Genomic DNA, 18308 nt, shown 5'->3' on the forward strand with positions numbered 1-18308 from the left:
AGCATAGGGAATTGTTTCTAGAATAATGGCTCATCAGCCATGCTTAGATACCTTAGTTAGCAGAGCACTATCCATAAAGGGCAGAGTTCCTGGATTCAAGCTCCAGTCCCACATACAGTTTTAATCTGCCATGAAGTTCCAAATCTGCACACATTTCACTCTGTTGCAGAGTGAGAATATGTCCTGGAAATGTTCCTGTTCAGCTACTGATGTAATTGCATATGGATTACCTGCATAACTTGACAATGTGTTGCCAATACTTATGCACATTATATAGAATAGAAGAACAAGTGTACATACTTCGGAGGTGTCTTCACCATTCTGAGTTTAGGTTCCTAAAACAATCATGTATGAATTTGTGTATCATATTTTCTATAATTTATATGTTAAAGGCCCTAATAAGTATCGCTTGTGATTCTAAGATCAGTTACTCTTGTTTAAGCCCCACTACACTTTGTGCCTCTAATCCAGTCCGATTCCCTGTTGAGTACTTAGTAAGAAGGCAAACTGAGAGTCTGACTATTATTATCTGTTGAACCCTTATGTCAGACCTACCCAGATACCTATGCAGGTTAGCATGCCACATCCAAGTTTTGGGGAGGCACCCTAATCGAAAGTGCCCAGGGGATTAACAATGAGAGCTGGTGTGCCGGCCAGCCTGGATGTGGTTTTTAGGCGACTTACTGTATCGGGGTACATGAATACCGAGCTGGTACCCACATCCAGCCTCAGTTACACAATTTGCAAATGTTTCGAGCACATTCTCACACTTTTGGATGAGATGGCACTCTAGACACAGACAGATGGAGTACACAAGTTCTGTCCCAAGGAGAAGGGGTGGTGACGGTAGGCAACTGGCCACCCATTACCACTGCCAAATCCAGATTAATGTGCTGACCATATGGAGACACTGGGGTCATGGTCAGGAAAAAGAAGAAAAACATGATGATTACTTTACTGGTAAACTACTGTACCCAGGTAAGTTAGTATAATTTAATAATAGCACTGCGTCTTCAGGCCACAAGTGGCCGATCGGGACCATCCGACCACCATGTCATCCTCAGTTGAGGATGCGTATAGGAGGGGCATGTGGTTAGCACACCGCTCTCTTTAATAATAGCAGTCAGTCACAAAGTTTTTGGCATCACTCATGACATAATGACATCCAGTAAATAAACACTACTATAGACTGAAATTTTATTTTGTGGCTGCATAAATTTTAATTGCAAATTCCTTGAAATACCATTTCTAATAAGACATAAGATTGTTTACATTGTTGAAATGTTATGTAAGTGATCATGGCTGTGATCACAGGGGCAGTTTTGGCAATATGCAGTTGATATTTTGGTCAGTTTGACACAATTGTGACACAACATTTGTTACCGAAAAGTTTTGTAATGGAGAAGTGAAGAAATTACAAGTAAGTCACAAATGTTGAACAAGCATATTGGTTGTGGAAAAGTTATTTGTAATGTCATAACAATGCAGCATTTTCAAGTGTAATGGTATCGTGCTTGTGTCATGACTGCTACCGACACCAGTGTTGCAGCATGGCCATTTCTGTCTGCAAAGTTGCATGTGTATGTGTGGAGCCAGGGGGGGGGGGGGGGGGGGGGTGCAGCTGTGGGATGGGATCTCCAGTGTACTGAGAGGCAAGTGCAGAGTCATCAACAATGCTTACTCAACAACAACATTGTTTATTAATAAGCTTCCGTACTGGAGGTTGATGACTGTGGCCCAAGAAGCAGCCATGGATAGTGGGCAGTGAGTTAGTAAATTGTGATAGCAGAATATTGTGGCAGCAGAACAGCATTGGTGGCTACAGTGACCTTGCTGATGCAAGTCAGGAGTCTGCCCAACAACAAGTGTAGTTAGACAACAGAGCTGGTGTACAGTGAGCACAGCCCAAGAGGCTGGGTGTAATACGTAATTGAACCCAGTACTCTCAGAGACGGGCTGGAATGCCAGGCAATGGCACAGGATGGGTGGCCTCATCCAGCAAATCCAATTTGAAACCGGAACCATCACGGCCTCCTGATGGCTCGTAGATCTTCATTTGTCGATGGTGCTGCTAAATGAAGCTGTAGCTAATTGGTTGCACATCCTACTGATGACTGGCACAGAGACAGCACTGAATGAATGCGTGGTTCCAATGGAATAAAGTTACCAACTGAGCGGGGGCATATATGCTTGCACTGGCCAGGTGGTCAACAGTGATGGCCACCTTGAACTGATATAAATTTTTCAAAAAAAAGTGTTTGCTGCTCCAAACAAAACTTCATTTAATTACTTATAAGTGCGCCTATCCAGTGTTGAGTGTAATACAAAATATAAAACTGAGTTTTCAAATTAATTACCTACAGTATAAGAGTAGAAACAATTCATTGAGCATCTGCTTTCATGGTCTTATCAAATTTATAAAGTATAAAAGTGTCTTAATATTTTGTTGGTGATATGACCCTCCACTGTGAGGCTGAATTGATAAATAAATATGTATATTTATGGCTCTTTTTTATGTTTCCAACATGTAATGTTGCAATTACTACTCATTTGTATGCTAAGGTTTTTAATGCTGCAGAAGTCCAAAAATATATTAAAAATCTGTGAATAACTTCTTTTAGGCTTGCATTTTCATAAGACAGTTGTGTTAAGACACAGGCGCTACTCACTTTATTCTTTATTTTTCATATAGATTGCATAAAAATACTTCCATAATGTACACCTGAGAACATAACCATGCTTTTTTTTTTTTTTTTTTTTTTTTTTTTAATTATATCCTAGATCTTCCCATGTCACATTTAACAATTCCATTTTTATGTAGAGACATAATTTCATCAGAACTGTAATTGAGGCTCTGAAGTATTTCCACAGTGTGCTGTCCATGTTTTGGTTGAGGCTGTGATGCCAAGGAAATCGCTGGTGTTCTGAGAAGCCGTGGTGCAGGTGAAGGAACGGGTACTTGAGAATCTGCAGGGCTAATGAATGCCTTTCTGCTTGCATTATGTGGATGTGTGACAACATCTTCGAGTGATAAGACTGGCGTGACACAAGCATCAAGGCTATCAAATATTTTAACCCATTCTTTCTGTGTTTTCTGAAGGAATTTTTCTTGAAAAATCAGTTTTGCTTCATTGAAATCACCAATCTGTGGGCATTCTTCACTAGACAAACCTAATCCTTTGATTAGTTCATCATAGAACTTACTTTCTATAGCACCAACAGCCATGTACTTTCCATCTTTTGTTTCATATACTTCATAAAAATGTACACCAGTGTCTAACCTGCAAGGAGCGTAAAATACAATATTAGTAACTTCCATTAGCTGTGCAATGTCAAGTTAATAAACACAAAGTTACGTTGAAGAATATAAGAAATACAATAAAAATTCTGATTTCTTACAAGATACTACATCTGACAATGGAAACTCCAGGTTGGAATATCAACAATATTAGAAAAAGGATAGATTGCTACTCACCGTAGAGATGACCCATTGAGTTTCCGAGACGCACAACGAAAAAACTGTTACACATTATAGCTTTCAACCAAAGCATTCTTCAGCACAGCAAAGTACACACACACACACACACACACACACACACACACACACACACAACACACACAAAAGCAAACACAGCTCATGTACACATGATCACTACCACTGTCAGCTCTGATCAGAGTGCCAGTGATAATGGTCACAAGTGCATGAGAAGAGCTTGCTTGTGTGTGTGTGTGTGTGTGTGTGTGTGTGTGTGTGAGAGAGAGAGAGAGAGAGAGAGAGAGAGAGAGAGTGTTTTTCTTTTGCTGAACAAGGCTTCAGCTTAACGCTATAATGTGTAACAGTCTTTTCATTGTGCCTCTCTGCAACTCAATGGGTCATCATTACAGGGAGTTGCAAAATGTCCTCCTCCCAATATTGAAGATACCACATCCTCTAGATCACAATCTTTAAGGAAAAGTCCCTTTTTATTGTACTGCAGTCTTAAAAGCAATACAAGTTAGAAATAAATATGGTAGTGGAAAGACTTTGGGGGAATATAATAAAGAAAAAAGTAAAGGTAGCAACTCACCACATACATGAGACAGAGAGTGATTAACAGGCATAAAGCAAGACTAAAGATATTTTTAAGCTTTTGGAGGAGTATGCATCAAAGCTAACAGATTAGGAAAGGATAGATTGCTCTTCAGCACATATATCTACATCTATACTCAGCATGCCATCTTACAGTTTGTGCCAGAGGGTACTTTGTGTACCACTGTCACTTCCTCCTTTTCCTGTTCCAGTCGTGTACGGTTCACAGTTGCTGATAAGCTTCTGTGCGGTATTGAATCACTCTAATTTTATCTTCATGATCTTTCTCTGAGATATACATTGGAGGAGACAATATATTGGTTGATTCTTCCTAGGAACGTGAGCTCTCAGGTCTTTAACATTAGACCATACTGCAATGAATGCCTCTCCTGTAGCGACTGCCAGTGGTGTTGGCTGAGCATCTCCATAATGCTTTTGCACTTTATAAGTGAACCTGTAGTGAAATGTGCTGCTCTTCTTTGGATCTTCTCTGTTTCCTCTGTCAAGCCTATCTGGTACAGATCTCAGACAGATGAGCAATAATCAAGTACTGGTCGAACAAGTGTTGTAAGCTACTTCCTTTGTTGATGGATTACATTACCTGAGGATTCTTCCAATTAATCTCAGTGTGACATATGCCTTACGTGCAATTAATTCTGTGTGTTCATTACACTTCAAATCACACCATATTCATAGTCATACATATTTTATGGAAGTAACTGCTGCCAGTGATTTTTCTGCAATCATGTAATCATATAATAAAGTGTCTTTCTAATACATTACATTTGTTTATGTTGCGGTCAACTGCCACTTCCTGCATCAAGTTATTATCGTCTGCATGGCTTCCTGCATTTCAATACAATTTTCTAGCATTGCAACTTCTGTCTACAATTCCGTAATCTGCAAAAAGCCTCGTGGAACATTGTCTACTAGGTCACATATATATACTCTGGAAAAATAATGGTCCTATATCACTCTCTTTAAGCACACCTGAAATTACTTTTACACCTGAAGACTTCTGTCCATTCAGAATGACTTGCTACATTCTGTTTGCTAGAAACATTTCAATGCAGTCACACAGTTGGTCTGATATTCTGTACACTTCTATTTTGTCTATTAGGTGGCAGTGTGGTACTGTACTGAGTGCCTTCTTAAAGTCAACTAACATGGCAGTTATCTGGACACTTGCATCTACTACTTTCTGAGTCTCTTGGATGATCACAGCTGGCTGGGTTTCACATAATCATTGTTTCAAGAATCCATGTTGACTCCTACAGGAGGTTTTTGGTCCCCAGAAACATCATAATATGCAAGCATAAAACATGTTGCAAAATTCTACAAGAGGCTGATGTCAGAGATATATGCTTAAAGTTTTGCGCGTCTGTTCAACGACCTTCCTGAAAACAGGAATGGCCTGGGTTTTTTCTAATCATTAGGAATGCTTTACTCTTGTAAATGCATACAGTACACTGCTGCTAGAAGAGAAGCAAGGTCTTTCACATATTCTGTGTAGAACTGAATTGATATCCCATCGGGTCAGTGGCCTTTCATCTTTTGAGCAATTTCAGCTGCTTTTCTATCCCTTATCACTTATTTAGACAGCTGTCATTTTGCCATTTGTGTGAATATTTATTTGAAGGACTACAGTATGATCCTTCTCTGTGAAACAGCTGTGGAAAAAGACTTAGTATTTCGACCTTTTCTGTGCCATCTGCTGTTTCAATGCCATTATGGGCACAGAGTGTCTGGACAGATGGCTTCGATCCATTTACTGATTTAACATAAGACCAGAACTTCTTAGGATTTACTGTAAAGTCAGTAGATAGAATTTTGCTTTCGAATTTGTTGAACGGTTCACACATAGCTGTCCTTATGCTAATTTTGACTTCATTTATTTTTTGTTTGTCTGTGAGGATCTGGCTGTGTTTAAATTAGCAGTGAAGCTCACTTTGCTTTCAGAGAAGCTTTCTAACATGGTAATCAAACCACCTGAAATCTTTTCCATCCCTCACAATTTTGCTCAGCACATACCTGTTTAAAGCATATTGCATGACGCTCTTGGATGAATTTATTCATTGATGCTCAACACTGTCATTACTGGAGATGAAATTTTCATGCTGACCAGTCAGCTAATCTGAAATCTATCTTGTCACTCTTGCTAAACATAGAGATCTTCCTACGTTTCTTTATATACATATTTATAGCGATATTCAGCAAAACAGTAATGGCCTTATGATCCATGGTTCCCGGTTCTGTGCCAACTGATTTGAGAAGCTAGGCTCTGTATGTCACCAGCAGATCGAAGATATTACCTTCATGAGTCCATTCTCCAATGAATCACTTTATGCTCTTTGACCAAGCGAGGTGCCGCAGTGTTTAGCACACTGGACTCGCATTCGGGAGGACGATGGTTCAATCCTGTCTCCAGCCATCCTGATTTAGGTTTTCCGTGATTTCCCTAAATTGTTTCAGGCAAATGCCGGGATGGTTCCTTTGAAAGGGCACGGCCAATTTCCTTCCCCATCCTTCCCTAACCCGAGCTTGCGCTCCATCTCTAATGACCTCATTGTCGACGGGACATTAAACACTAACCTCCTCCTCCTCTTATGTTCTTTGATCGATTTCACATTACCCCTAGTACCTGTCTGAATCACTTGAGTCTCCCAGTCTATAGCTAGTTAGTTAAAATCACCACCTAAAACTATACTGGCCAGGAAATTTATGTAAAATATTCTCCAAGCTGGTGCTGCTGCTGCTGCTGCTGAGGCAGGCGGCCTATAAAAGAATCCAATGACATGTTTGGTCCACCTTTAACACTTATCTTCAGTCAAATTATTGTGTGTTCTGTATCTGTACTAAGAGCACTCAGTGTTATCATATTTTTTATCCCTATAAGCACACATTGAGGTATTGCCCACTGCTGAAAGTACATCTGAGCTAGCACAGGTGCTTAACCTGTTGGCGTGGTGCCTGATTTCTCTGAGAGGTCTGGACAAGCCGCAAGGTGTTGCAAAGCCACCGCAGCCTGAAGTCTGTCAACTGTGGCCAACATAGCTTCCAGCTGTTTATTAACTAGTGGCCAGTTCCCCTGCATCCATACACAACCAGCATGGCCCCTATCCATCTTTAATCTCAGTATCAACCTAGCTTTGTGATATATATTTCAGCCTGAGTTTAGAATTTCATTTCTCATAACATCTGGTCTCAGCGTGATTTCTGTCCTTAGTACTATGTGGACATTGTTACTATTTATAAGTGAGACTATTTCTGACGCCTTTCAATAGATCAGGCATTAGCTACTGTCATATTGAAATCTACCATGTCTGCACACAAAATGCATCTTATTGGACCTGTGAAGGGATTTCTCTGTCCTAAAAAATCTCCATGTGCACACCACATGTACTCTGTTAACCTGATAGCCACTTCTTGCATGTCTGACCTGTTAAGGAGGGGGAAGGGTGTCTTACATTTCTCCACACAATAGTGCTGGTGAAGAAACTGGCATCCAAGATTGCACAGAATAATCAGAGCCTCTGGTTTAAGCCTTCCACTTAGCCCCAAACCAGAGGACCACAATCAGTTCTGGGAAAGAAGCTATGTAACAATAACTCTGCTGCCACTCTGAGACCAAAGCTAGCTGTCTTCACCTTATCACCAGCTGCATGTAGGAACTGAGGATGGCCTCTGAACGCAGACAGCAGGTGTTATTTGTGCCGACATGAGCTATAATTTGCAACCAGGTGCACCCAATACGCTCAATCGCTGCCAGCTGAGCCTCCACCACATCTCAGATGAGACCCCGTGGCAAGCAGAGTGAACATGCCTCCTTTCTCGACCTGCCTGCTATTTCCCTCAGGGGCTCCATCACCTGCATAACACTGGAGCTCCCAATGACAAGCAATCCCACCCTCTGCACTTGTCCAGACCTTCAGATGTACTTTCAGCAGTGGGCAATACCTCAAACCCATTTTCTATGCACAAGAGTACAGCCATAAAGCCAGAATCCACTTTCACCTTCCACCAAGAGATTTGTGACTGCCATTGTTCGCCAGTCACTGTCAGGCAAGTGTCTACTGGTAGGGGCATGTGAATCTGAAGACGCAACAGCACCTGGGATACCAGGCAGTGCTATAGGTTACAGAAGTGCCAAACCATTCATCTCAGGTGCCGCAAAGCCACCGCAGCGCAGGGTAGCAGCCTGAAGTCTGTCAGCTGTGGCCAGCACAGCTATTTATTGACTAGAGGCCAATTCCCCTGCATCTGTGCACAACCAGCATGGTCTGTATCCATCTTTAATCTCAGTTTTTGTCTGAACCACAAGTAACGTAACACTAATCCAAGAAAACAATCTGGTGCAATCTAAGTTCTGCTGCTAAGCTACCTCTAGTCTGTACTACCCAAGAAAGTAACCTCGTATAAAGATAATTCACTAAAATTTAAGCAAAAAGTTTAGAGTAAGTTAGTAAATACTAGTCAGTTCAATAAAATAGGCAGGTAAATTTCACTTATTCACAGATGTACATGAGGAACGGGGACTAAACTAAATTAGATGGACTGCTACAGCTACAGGCATGTAATCTCAGTTCTGCAACAGCCACTATACACAGGAGGCGTTGAGCTGAAGACAGGCACAATGAAAATGACTGCTAGGATATTAAAGTTTTTGGACAAAGTTCTTCTGCAGCAGAAAGCACATACACAGTCACACAAGAACATTTCACACACACTTGGGCACTGTCTCAGGCGATGCTCCAGTGCCCTAAGGCAGTGGCCAAGTGTGTGTTAACTTGTGCATGTTTGTGTGCTTTTTACTGCTGAAGAAGGACTTGGTCCAAAATTTTTAATATTTTAGCAATTTTCTCCACTGTGCCTGTGTGTGACTCAGCACCTCCTCTATAAGGCGAGTAGCTCTCTATCCTTTTGATATTATTGTTATTCCATCCTGGACTTTCCATTGTTAGAGAATACACATTCACTTTCATCCCATCAAATACATTGTACCAGCATTACAGGTCAAATGAGATGGGGAATTGTGTCAGGTGGAGTGGGTGAGGAGAGAATTGGAGGGGTGAGGAGAATTAGACAACACTAATGTTAATGTTTGATTTAGGATGAAAACAATGATGTGATGTATGAGGAGTGGCTATAAAATAATGGCACTATTTCTGTAAAAAATTTTATTTCAAAATCAAATACATTTAATTATTATCAAGTTCAATATAATCCCCTCTTCTATCCCTGCAATGCCCAGAAGTGAATTCCTTATTGATGGAAACAGTGCTGTAAGTCTTACCCTGTGAGCTCCTTGATAATGAGTGCCACTTTTTCTTTCATTGTTTCAATGGGCTGAAATCTTGTTCCATTTAATGCAGATTTGCCCTTGGGGAATACATAAAAGTCACATGGTGCTATGTCAGTTGAATAAGGTGAGTGGTCTAACACTGGGATGCTGTACTTCCCTGTAACCCTCTTAACAGACAATGCAGTGTGTTGTCTTGATGCAAAACACAAGACTTGTTCTCCACAATTCAAGTTTTTTTTTATTATTATTTTTATTTATTTTGTCATGGAGCTGAGCAAGAGCCTCAAGGCAGTAATGTCAATTAATAGTTTGTCATTCAAGTACACATTGAATATAGATAGTTCCTTGAATATCTACAAAAACAATTATAATTACTGTAAATCCTGAGTTTTTCATTCGAGCTTTTTTTGCTCTTGTTGAAATTTGGCCCTTTCAATGCATGAATTGGCACTTAGTTTCTTGGGTCATAAGGATAAAACCACATGTTATCACTCTCTACAAGAAATTAGGATCATTTTCAGTGCTGTTTAGTGTGTAGGTACAAACATTTTGATGAGCTTCCTGTTGTTCAAATGTGAGAATTTTCAGCGCCAGTTTCACACACACCTTTCATATGTTACATTCGTTATGTGAAATTTTCTTTAGACATTCTTTGTCAATTCCTATAGCTTCAGCAATCAGTCAAATACTAAACCAATGGTCAGATTGAATCAGATTACCTACTTTTGTGATATTGTCATCTATTTTTTATGTTGAAAGGTGTCCCAGGTGCAAGTCATCTTCAATTTCTACTCAGCCATCTTGCATATGCTTGAACCACTCCTAAACTTGCGTACATGATAAACAGTCTTTTCCATACCCTTCTTTTAATGAAAGATAGGTTTCAGTAGCATTTTTTCCAGATTTCATGGGTAAGAAAACTGTTAGGTTGAGAGAAGCTACTACATCCTCAGGTTATACTGTACACCTCCTGTTCATCTGCTAATAGCTTAATATGTACTTCATTACAATTGTATTTTTTGGAGAAAATATTTTTTACATATGTAAATACTGAGTCCTATTTATATCACATTACTACTTGTCATGCAGTTTATAACTAACCTTGGTGCTTGCACCATAGCTGACTTAATATTTTGACCCCTGAATCACAGAATTTGTATAAAGAGTGGCTAATGAGGTATGTTTTTAATTTTCTTTTGAACTGATAGGGATTACTAATTTCTTGCTTTATGTTTACTACAGAGAGGACCTAAGTCCATTCTGAAACCTAGATGAGGAGGCAAACTCTGTATGAAAATTATTTTTTGCCTTGTGTTGTGACTGTCTACATTACAGTGCAGCTGAATTTGATTTCTACACTGAAGAGCCAAAGGAAGTGGTGCACCTGCCTAATATAATTTAGGCCCCCCATGAGCACGCAGAAGTGCTGCAACATGATGTGTCATGGACTCGGCTAATGTCTGAAGTAGTGCTGCATTGAACTGACACCATGAATCCTGCAGGGCTGTCCATAACTGTAAGAGTATGAGGTGGTGGAGATTTCTTCTGAACAGCACATTGCAAGGTATCCCAGATATTCCAACAATGTTCATGGATGGGGAAATGTTTAAATGTTTAAATTCAGAGGAGTGTTCCAGGAGCCACTCTGTAGCAATTCCAGAAGTGTGAGATGCCGCATTGCTGGAATTGCTCAAGTCCATTGGAATGCACAATGGACATGAATGGATGCAGGTGACCTGCAGGATGCTTACGTGTGGTCACCTGTTAGAGTTGTATCTAGATGTATCATGGGTCCCATTTCACTCCAACTGCACACACCTCACACCATTACAGAGCCTCCACCAGCTTGAACAGTCCCCTGCTGACATGCAGGGTCCATGGATTCATGAGGTTGTCTCCATACCCGTACACATCCATCCACTTTATACAATTTGAAACGAGACTCATCTGACCAGGTAACATGTTTCCAGTCATCAACAGTCCAATGTCGAAGTTGACAGGGCCAGGCAAGGTATAAAGCTTTGTGTTGTGCAGTCATCAAGTGTAAACAAGTGGGCCTTCACCTCCAAAAGCCCACATCAATGATATTTCATTGAATGGTTCGAATGCTGACACTAGTTGATGGCCCAGCCTTTAAATCTACAGCAATTTGTGAAAGGGCTGCACTTCTGTCATGTTTAACGATTCTCTTCAGTCGTCATTGGTCTCATTCTTGCAGGATCTTTTTCCAGCCACAGCGATGTCAGAGATTTGATGTTTTACCAGATTTCTGATATTTATGGTATACTCTTGAAATGGTCATGTGGGAAAATCCCCACGTCATTGCTGCCTCGAGATGCTACGTTCCGTTGCTCATGCACTGACTACAACACAATGTTCAAAGTCACTTAAATCTTGATAACCTGCCATTGTAGCAACAGTAACCAATCTAACAACTGCGCCAGACACTTGTCTTATATAGGCATTGCAAAAAATTCTATCCTGCAACTGTTTTTGGCTGCCATCCTTTATTGTGAAGAATTTTAACAGTTGCTGCTGCAGCCATGTTTAAAATCTTGGCATTGCAAATCACAGCACTGTATTCATCCTATTTACATATTTCTGTATTTGAATATGCATGCCTATACCAGTTTCTTTGACCTTCAATGTATTGTCAGCAACAAAAACCTTTAAGGAGTAAGTGAATTTTGTTGCAAGGGACTGAGAGAGTAGGTATGGCATAAGGATGGACCAAGAAGTTTTGTACAAGTAGTTTGGATGTATAGTGGACTACCACTTTGGGAAAGATTATGTTCCTCATTTCTGAGAATGACGATAAGTAGTCAAGCCCATAGTGTTCCAAAAATTTATTCCAGACTAGCTATTATCCATGGGTGCCCTCGCATATCAGTAGCTTTTTTTTTTTATGATGAATGATGGTTAGTAAATAAACTACTGAATGTACAGTCTGTCCTCAGCAATCAGTGACAATGGTCGTGTATGTGTGAATTGTGTTCGAATGAATGAGTGTGTGTATGTTGTCTAATTCAGAAGAAGGGCTTTAGGCCAAAAGTTTACTTGTTTAGCTGTCTTTTTGTTGTGCATGTCTGTGATTTAACATATCCAATATATGGTGAATAGCAATGTATCCTTCTCATAATATTGTCATTATTCTATCCTGGATTTTCCATTGTGATAATGAAGTAGCTCTACATTGTACAACATGTACATTATGCAACAAATACTGTGAAAGCATGAATTAAACACATTGCAGATTGTATAATCATTGTATTCATGCTTTGAATCCTATCACATAACACTTATCAACCAATAAAAGCATTTTCATAGGTATGGCAAAGAACAAAAATCAAAGAGAAATAGCTTTCCCAAAGAGTAAATATTTTTCCCTAATTCATATAATATTCTTAAAATTGTATTAAAATGCTTCCTAATGAAGCCTATGTTCTTGCTTAGCATTCAAGCTATCTCCATACCAAATTTCATCAAAATCTGTCCAGTTGGTTAGTTGTGAAAATGTAACAGACAGAGTTACTTTTGCATTCATAATATTAGTATGAACAGAACTTCATTTATGGTATTCTTTTTTTCTTTAAATGATACGATTTTGATGAAATGAAACCTGTATGATGCCCCATGCTATGGTAAAGCAAGTTTTGTAGATTAGTATGTTCAAACAGAGAAACAGACAGATATGATGATTTTAGATAAAACTTTAAATCACATATTTTTTCCACAATCCAATTTTGAGGAACTAAAGCCTATATGGTGCCCCAAGCTATGCTCACTTTACCTGCAAAAATTCTATGAAAGTTCATCTGACAGTTTTAGAGAAGCAGGTTCAGACAGACAGACATGATAGTTTTACAGGTTTATTATTAGCATTGATATGATGATTAAGATATGGCTTTTTAAATATTTTGGCACAAGTAATTTATAACAAAATGAGTTTTACACTTCAACTTACTGTTTGTGGACTGCATTGGACACAATTCTCCACGCAAGCTCTCACATCATTTATGGTACGGATACTGTTAGGACTTATTACATTGGCTCACATTAGTATTATTAGACATGAGTCACTTTCCAATGAGAGCAGAGAATGAAATAGCTTGCCTTGACATTTTATACTCAGCATGAATTGATTTGCATGCAGTCATAGTAACAATATGTCGGTTCCATAAGTCAATGAATAATACCACTTATTACGCACTGCGTGTGTTCTTTTGGACAAGTCCAAAAGAAAAGACACCACTCTTGATCCTGCAGTTGTACTTGTAGATGATGAAATGAAAAATTCTGACATCGGCCACAAATGGGGACTGCAGAGACAAGTGAAAATTTGTGCTGGATCGGGACTTGCATCTGGATTTCTCAGTTTATGTGAGTGGTCACCATAACTGCTTCGGCTACGTGAGCACTTTTTCCGTCCAACTCAAATTCCCAACATCTCACACACTGCTTACATAGTGCCCCCATCCAGCATACTCACTACTTGCGCGCATCACACGGGATTTCTGCGAGAGTTCAGGAAAGAGTGTACATTTGCACTGAAATTATCTTAATGGGCATCAAGTCGTATATATTTATATATGTATGGTGGACAGGGGGAGGTAAGTAAGTAGTGGTGACAAGTGGGAAATTTGGGTCAGACAGAAAGCGTGCTCAGATAGCCGAAGCGGAGAAGGTGACTGCTCACATAAAGTGGGAAATCCAAGTTCAAGTTCAAGTCTGACACAAGTTTTCACCCGTTAACAGTAAATTCATTTCAGTGCCCAACTGTGGATTATGTCAGAATTTATTTCATTTCATCAACAATAGCACTCTTTTCTTGAATACTTTTCCTTCATTACATTAGTGATAACTGGCCTGCATTGAACTTATGTCCTTCTACAAGCTACGCTAACCTGGGAAGGACAGAGACTCACTCATTTGCTTTCAGAAAACAAGCCAATCCTGATTATAAAAGGTAGGATCGGCAGTGTAAAAGTTTCAGATAAAATAGTAATTGATAGCCATTCCTTGCAGAAATTACATAAAAAGGGATATTTAAAATACACTGATGGAAAAAAATTGCAGCATCAAGAAGGAGCTGTGCAACATAAACAAAAGTTGGTAGGTACGTTTCTACATCTGAAAGATGATGTTTATTAAAATTTCGAGCATGTCACACAAGGGCGACATTACTAGCACCACTACGACAATGCAAATCACGTCTGCTTCAAGTACCAATGTAATGATCGTGAGCATTAGTCACCTTTTAGATTGGAGGCAATGAGTTGATATAAGTCATGAATACCTTTAAGATGACAAAGACGCCATTATCAACACCTCACTGATTTTGAACAAAGTTGTGTAATTGGCTACAAGAAGCTGGATGTTCCTCCTGCACTAATGCAGAAAGATTTGGCAGGAATCTAACCACTGTACATGACTGCTGGCAGCACTGGTCACAAGAATGTACGGTTGCAAGAAGGTCAGGCTCAGGACGTCCATGTGACACTACCGTGAAGGAATGTCATTGTGTTTGGTGTATGGCTCTGGTACATTGTGCTCCATCTGGAGCAGTAAGTTGAGCAGCAACTGGCACCACAGTGACACAACAAACTGCCAGAAACCAATTACTTTAAGGGCAGATCTGAGGCAGATGCCCTGTAGTGTGCATTCCACTGACCCCAAACCACCACCATTTGTGACTTCAGTGGTGTCAAGCAAGAGATCATCGGAGGGCAAGGTGGAGGTCTGTTGTGTTTTCTGATGAAAGCTGGTTCTGGCTCAGTGCCACTGATGGCCATGTCTTGCTTAGAAAGGGGCCAGCTGAGGGCCTGCAACCAACCTGTCTGCATGCTAGACGCAGTGGACCTACACCTGTAGTTAGGGCCAGGGGTGCAATTTTTTATGACAGCAGGAGTACTCCCGTAGTTATCCCACACACTCTGACAGCAAATTTGTACCTACATCTGGTGATTCAACCTACTGTGCCAGAATTCATAAGCAGCATTCCAGGCAGTGTTTTCAGACAGCATAATGCTTGCCCTCGTACTGCTGTTGTAATCCAAAAGGCTCTACAGAGTGTCAAACACGTTGCCTTGGCCTGCATAGTCACCATATCTGTTCCCAATCGAGCACATGTGAAACACCAGCAGAAAACATCTCCAGCATCATTCACAATCAGGTTTAACTGATTGTGTATCAACTGACAAAGTGCAACAGGCAGCCCACAAATCGACATCCAGTACCTCTACAACACAAGGCATGCACATTTGCATGCCTGAATTCAACATTCTGGTGGTGACACTGGTTATTAATGTACCAGCATTTCACATTTGCAATGCCTTACTTCACGCTTTCATTAACCTGTGATCTTGCAATGTTAATCACTTACATATGCTACATAGACAAATTTATTCCCAAAATTTCATTACTTTTTGGTGTTGTGATTTTTTCCAGCAGTGTATATCATTCAAAAAGTTGGGCAAAACACTAAAAGCTCTGGTGACAGATATTGTCAAGTTATTACACTTTTGAGGATAATGGATAAGGGGGGTGCTCCTTTGCAATTGGTTCATAGGGGGGGGGGGTGACCATAGGATTAGTGCTGTGTGTGTGTGTGTGTGTGTGTGTGTGTGTGTCAATATGGCATAGGAAATCTGTTCGTGGACTAGGTTTGGGGCATAATGGCTGTCTGTGGAAGCCATAGGAAGACTGCAGTATACTGGACCTAGGAATGTTCACCACTGCCAACTCACTGTTCCTAGGTGCCTGACTATGAGAGAGACTTTTTACTGTAGAAGGGATGGCAGGTATCAAAATGGTGGCACTGTAGACATTTAGTTGGTTTGGTTGGAACAAACGTTTGTCATGGAAGTATCAGTAGCATGGAGGACAAGGTAGATGTCAAGCTAGGCTCAGGAGTATCCAAGTGAACCATGTAGGGGAGATGAAGTTGATTCTGCGGAGGAACAGAGGCTGGGTCTACATCATAAAGATATCATCAATGAACCTAAATCAGACAAGGCATTTGGGGGTCTTTATTAGCTATGCAGGTTTCCATAGATTGCCAATAAACAGGTTGACATATCGATGTACCATATACATACTTATGGCCTTGTTGTGGATTTGTTTCAGTATCTTCCCCACAAAAGAGATGTAGTTATGGGTAGGGATATAGTTTGCCAGATGTAAAAGCAATGAGGTGGTGGATTTGGAGTTGGCTGGGCAGTGGGGAGGTAGGGTTCAATGATAACATCATAGGCATGGGGAATATTGGTGTACGAGGATGTCGTTTCAACAGTGATGTGTAGGAATCTAGGTATTAATGGGATGGATGATTGAATTGTAGTCTGTCTTAAAGTTGTGGATGGATGTTCTTATCTATTGAACAGTTTTTTATGAGATAGGAACCTAGGAAAGGGGAGAGCGGGAGAGAGAGAGAGAGAGAGAGAGAGAGAGAGAGAGAGAGAGAGACCAAATTGGAGGTAAGGACAGGCTTTACCCTCCAAACCTAGTCAACAGATTTTCCATGCCATATCCTCATGTGTTTCTAATCCTATCACCCCACAAACCAGTTGCAAAGAAGCACTCCCTCATTATCCTAAACGAGGGCTTCTTGTACTAATCATCGTGTCCAGAAATGAGGAACACCCTACCCACGGTCCTTCCCAAAGTGACATCCCACTGTCCGCTTAAATTATAAAACATCCTGGTCCATCCTATGCCACACCTACTCCCATCCCCTTGCCAAATGGTTCATATCCCTGTGGCAGACCCAAGTGGAAGTTCTGTCCTAAGCACTGTGAGGTAACGGGCGAGTTGTGGGGCCCTGAAAATATTCGAAGTTCAGAGTTAGCATGGCCGGAGAGAGAGGGGTAGCCCCAGCACATGGTACAGGCCAACTGCCTGGCTGGGAATTCCATGTTGACGCAGTGTCGAGGACTGTGCTTTGTGTCAATGAAGGAGATTTGTATGCTGGGAGTACCAAAGATGGCGGACTTTGTGAAACCACAATGGCAGATATTTCACAGTTCATGTAGAAATTAATGACAGCCAGAGGAATCATGATACCTCAAAAAGAAACATGTACATTACCCATTCCCACTATTTGCGTGACGATTCTGATGGTGTAATCAGATTTTCAATATCTTTATTAGTTTAAAGTTTAGTATCTGACTAACACCCACAACGAATTTCCAAAATCTAAACAGTTCATCTGATTTTGTCGATTGACGTGTCTTTATAAAGCAATTAGTGCAAACCTAAATTGGTATGAATTATAGGTGTGTAACTTGAATTGTAGACGAGTTATTGGAGGTCAAAGTGGGCGATTACTATTGATCACATCAGGCCATAAGCACTCCACAGTTACACAAAAAATTGGTAGCAGCATGCTTATAAGTATATTTATTTGTCTATGTCTTTGTTTATATCTGATATATACTATTCTTGAAGAAATTGGTCAAATATTTACTGTGTTTAGAAAGTACATTGACATTAGGCTACTGGCCTGCTTTTGTTTCTGTTCCTTTGATATGTGTTTATTTGATTTATTTATGGATTTGATAATATGTGTTAGAGCGTGTTTATGGTCCAGCCGTAGGAATATTTATTTCCAGTACTTCGTATGTGTTTCAATATGTTTGTGAGTGTGAGTTGGCTTGGAGACATAGCGGGAATGCTCTAGCCAATCACAGTGCTTGTTACTACGGTAGGCGACTACCGAAGAATAGAGAGACTGCATGGAAGTGGGGGAGGAGCATCGGGTTGCAGACAGGACATGGGGAGTGCTGGATGGGAAGCAGTGACAGTAGGTCGCAGGAACTATGTGGTGTGTTGAGCAGTTTGCGCATGGATGCAAGAGACAGAAATATTGTGTAGTGCCGACCTGTGCACTTGTGAGATTCTCGTGGCTTCTGCAGTGAAGACGTAGTATGTGTTTAGAAG

At 40.5% G+C, this 18308-nt stretch overlaps 1 protein-coding gene across 7 annotated transcripts in view; it reads right to left on the minus strand.

The window, feature by feature from the left end:
- Positions 1–2730: 2730 nt before the first annotated feature.
- The window catches only part of LOC126457084 (alpha-methylacyl-CoA racemase), a 165506-nt gene continuing 149928 nt past the window's right edge, over positions 2731–18308 (minus strand). For all 7 annotated transcript variants that reach the window (XM_050093102.1, XM_050093100.1, XM_050093101.1 and 4 more), the window contains exon 6: positions 2731–3281. In XM_050093102.1, coding sequence (XP_049949059.1) covers positions 2771–3281 — 511 coding nt within the window. In that variant the 3' untranslated portion in view covers positions 2731–2770. The remainder of the gene's footprint in view (positions 3282–18308) is intronic.

The sequence above is a fragment of the Schistocerca serialis genome, chromosome 2 (assembly GCF_023864345.2).
Source record: "Schistocerca serialis cubense isolate TAMUIC-IGC-003099 chromosome 2, iqSchSeri2.2, whole genome shotgun sequence".
NCBI classification, from domain to species: domain Eukaryota; kingdom Metazoa; phylum Arthropoda; class Insecta; order Orthoptera; family Acrididae; genus Schistocerca; species Schistocerca serialis.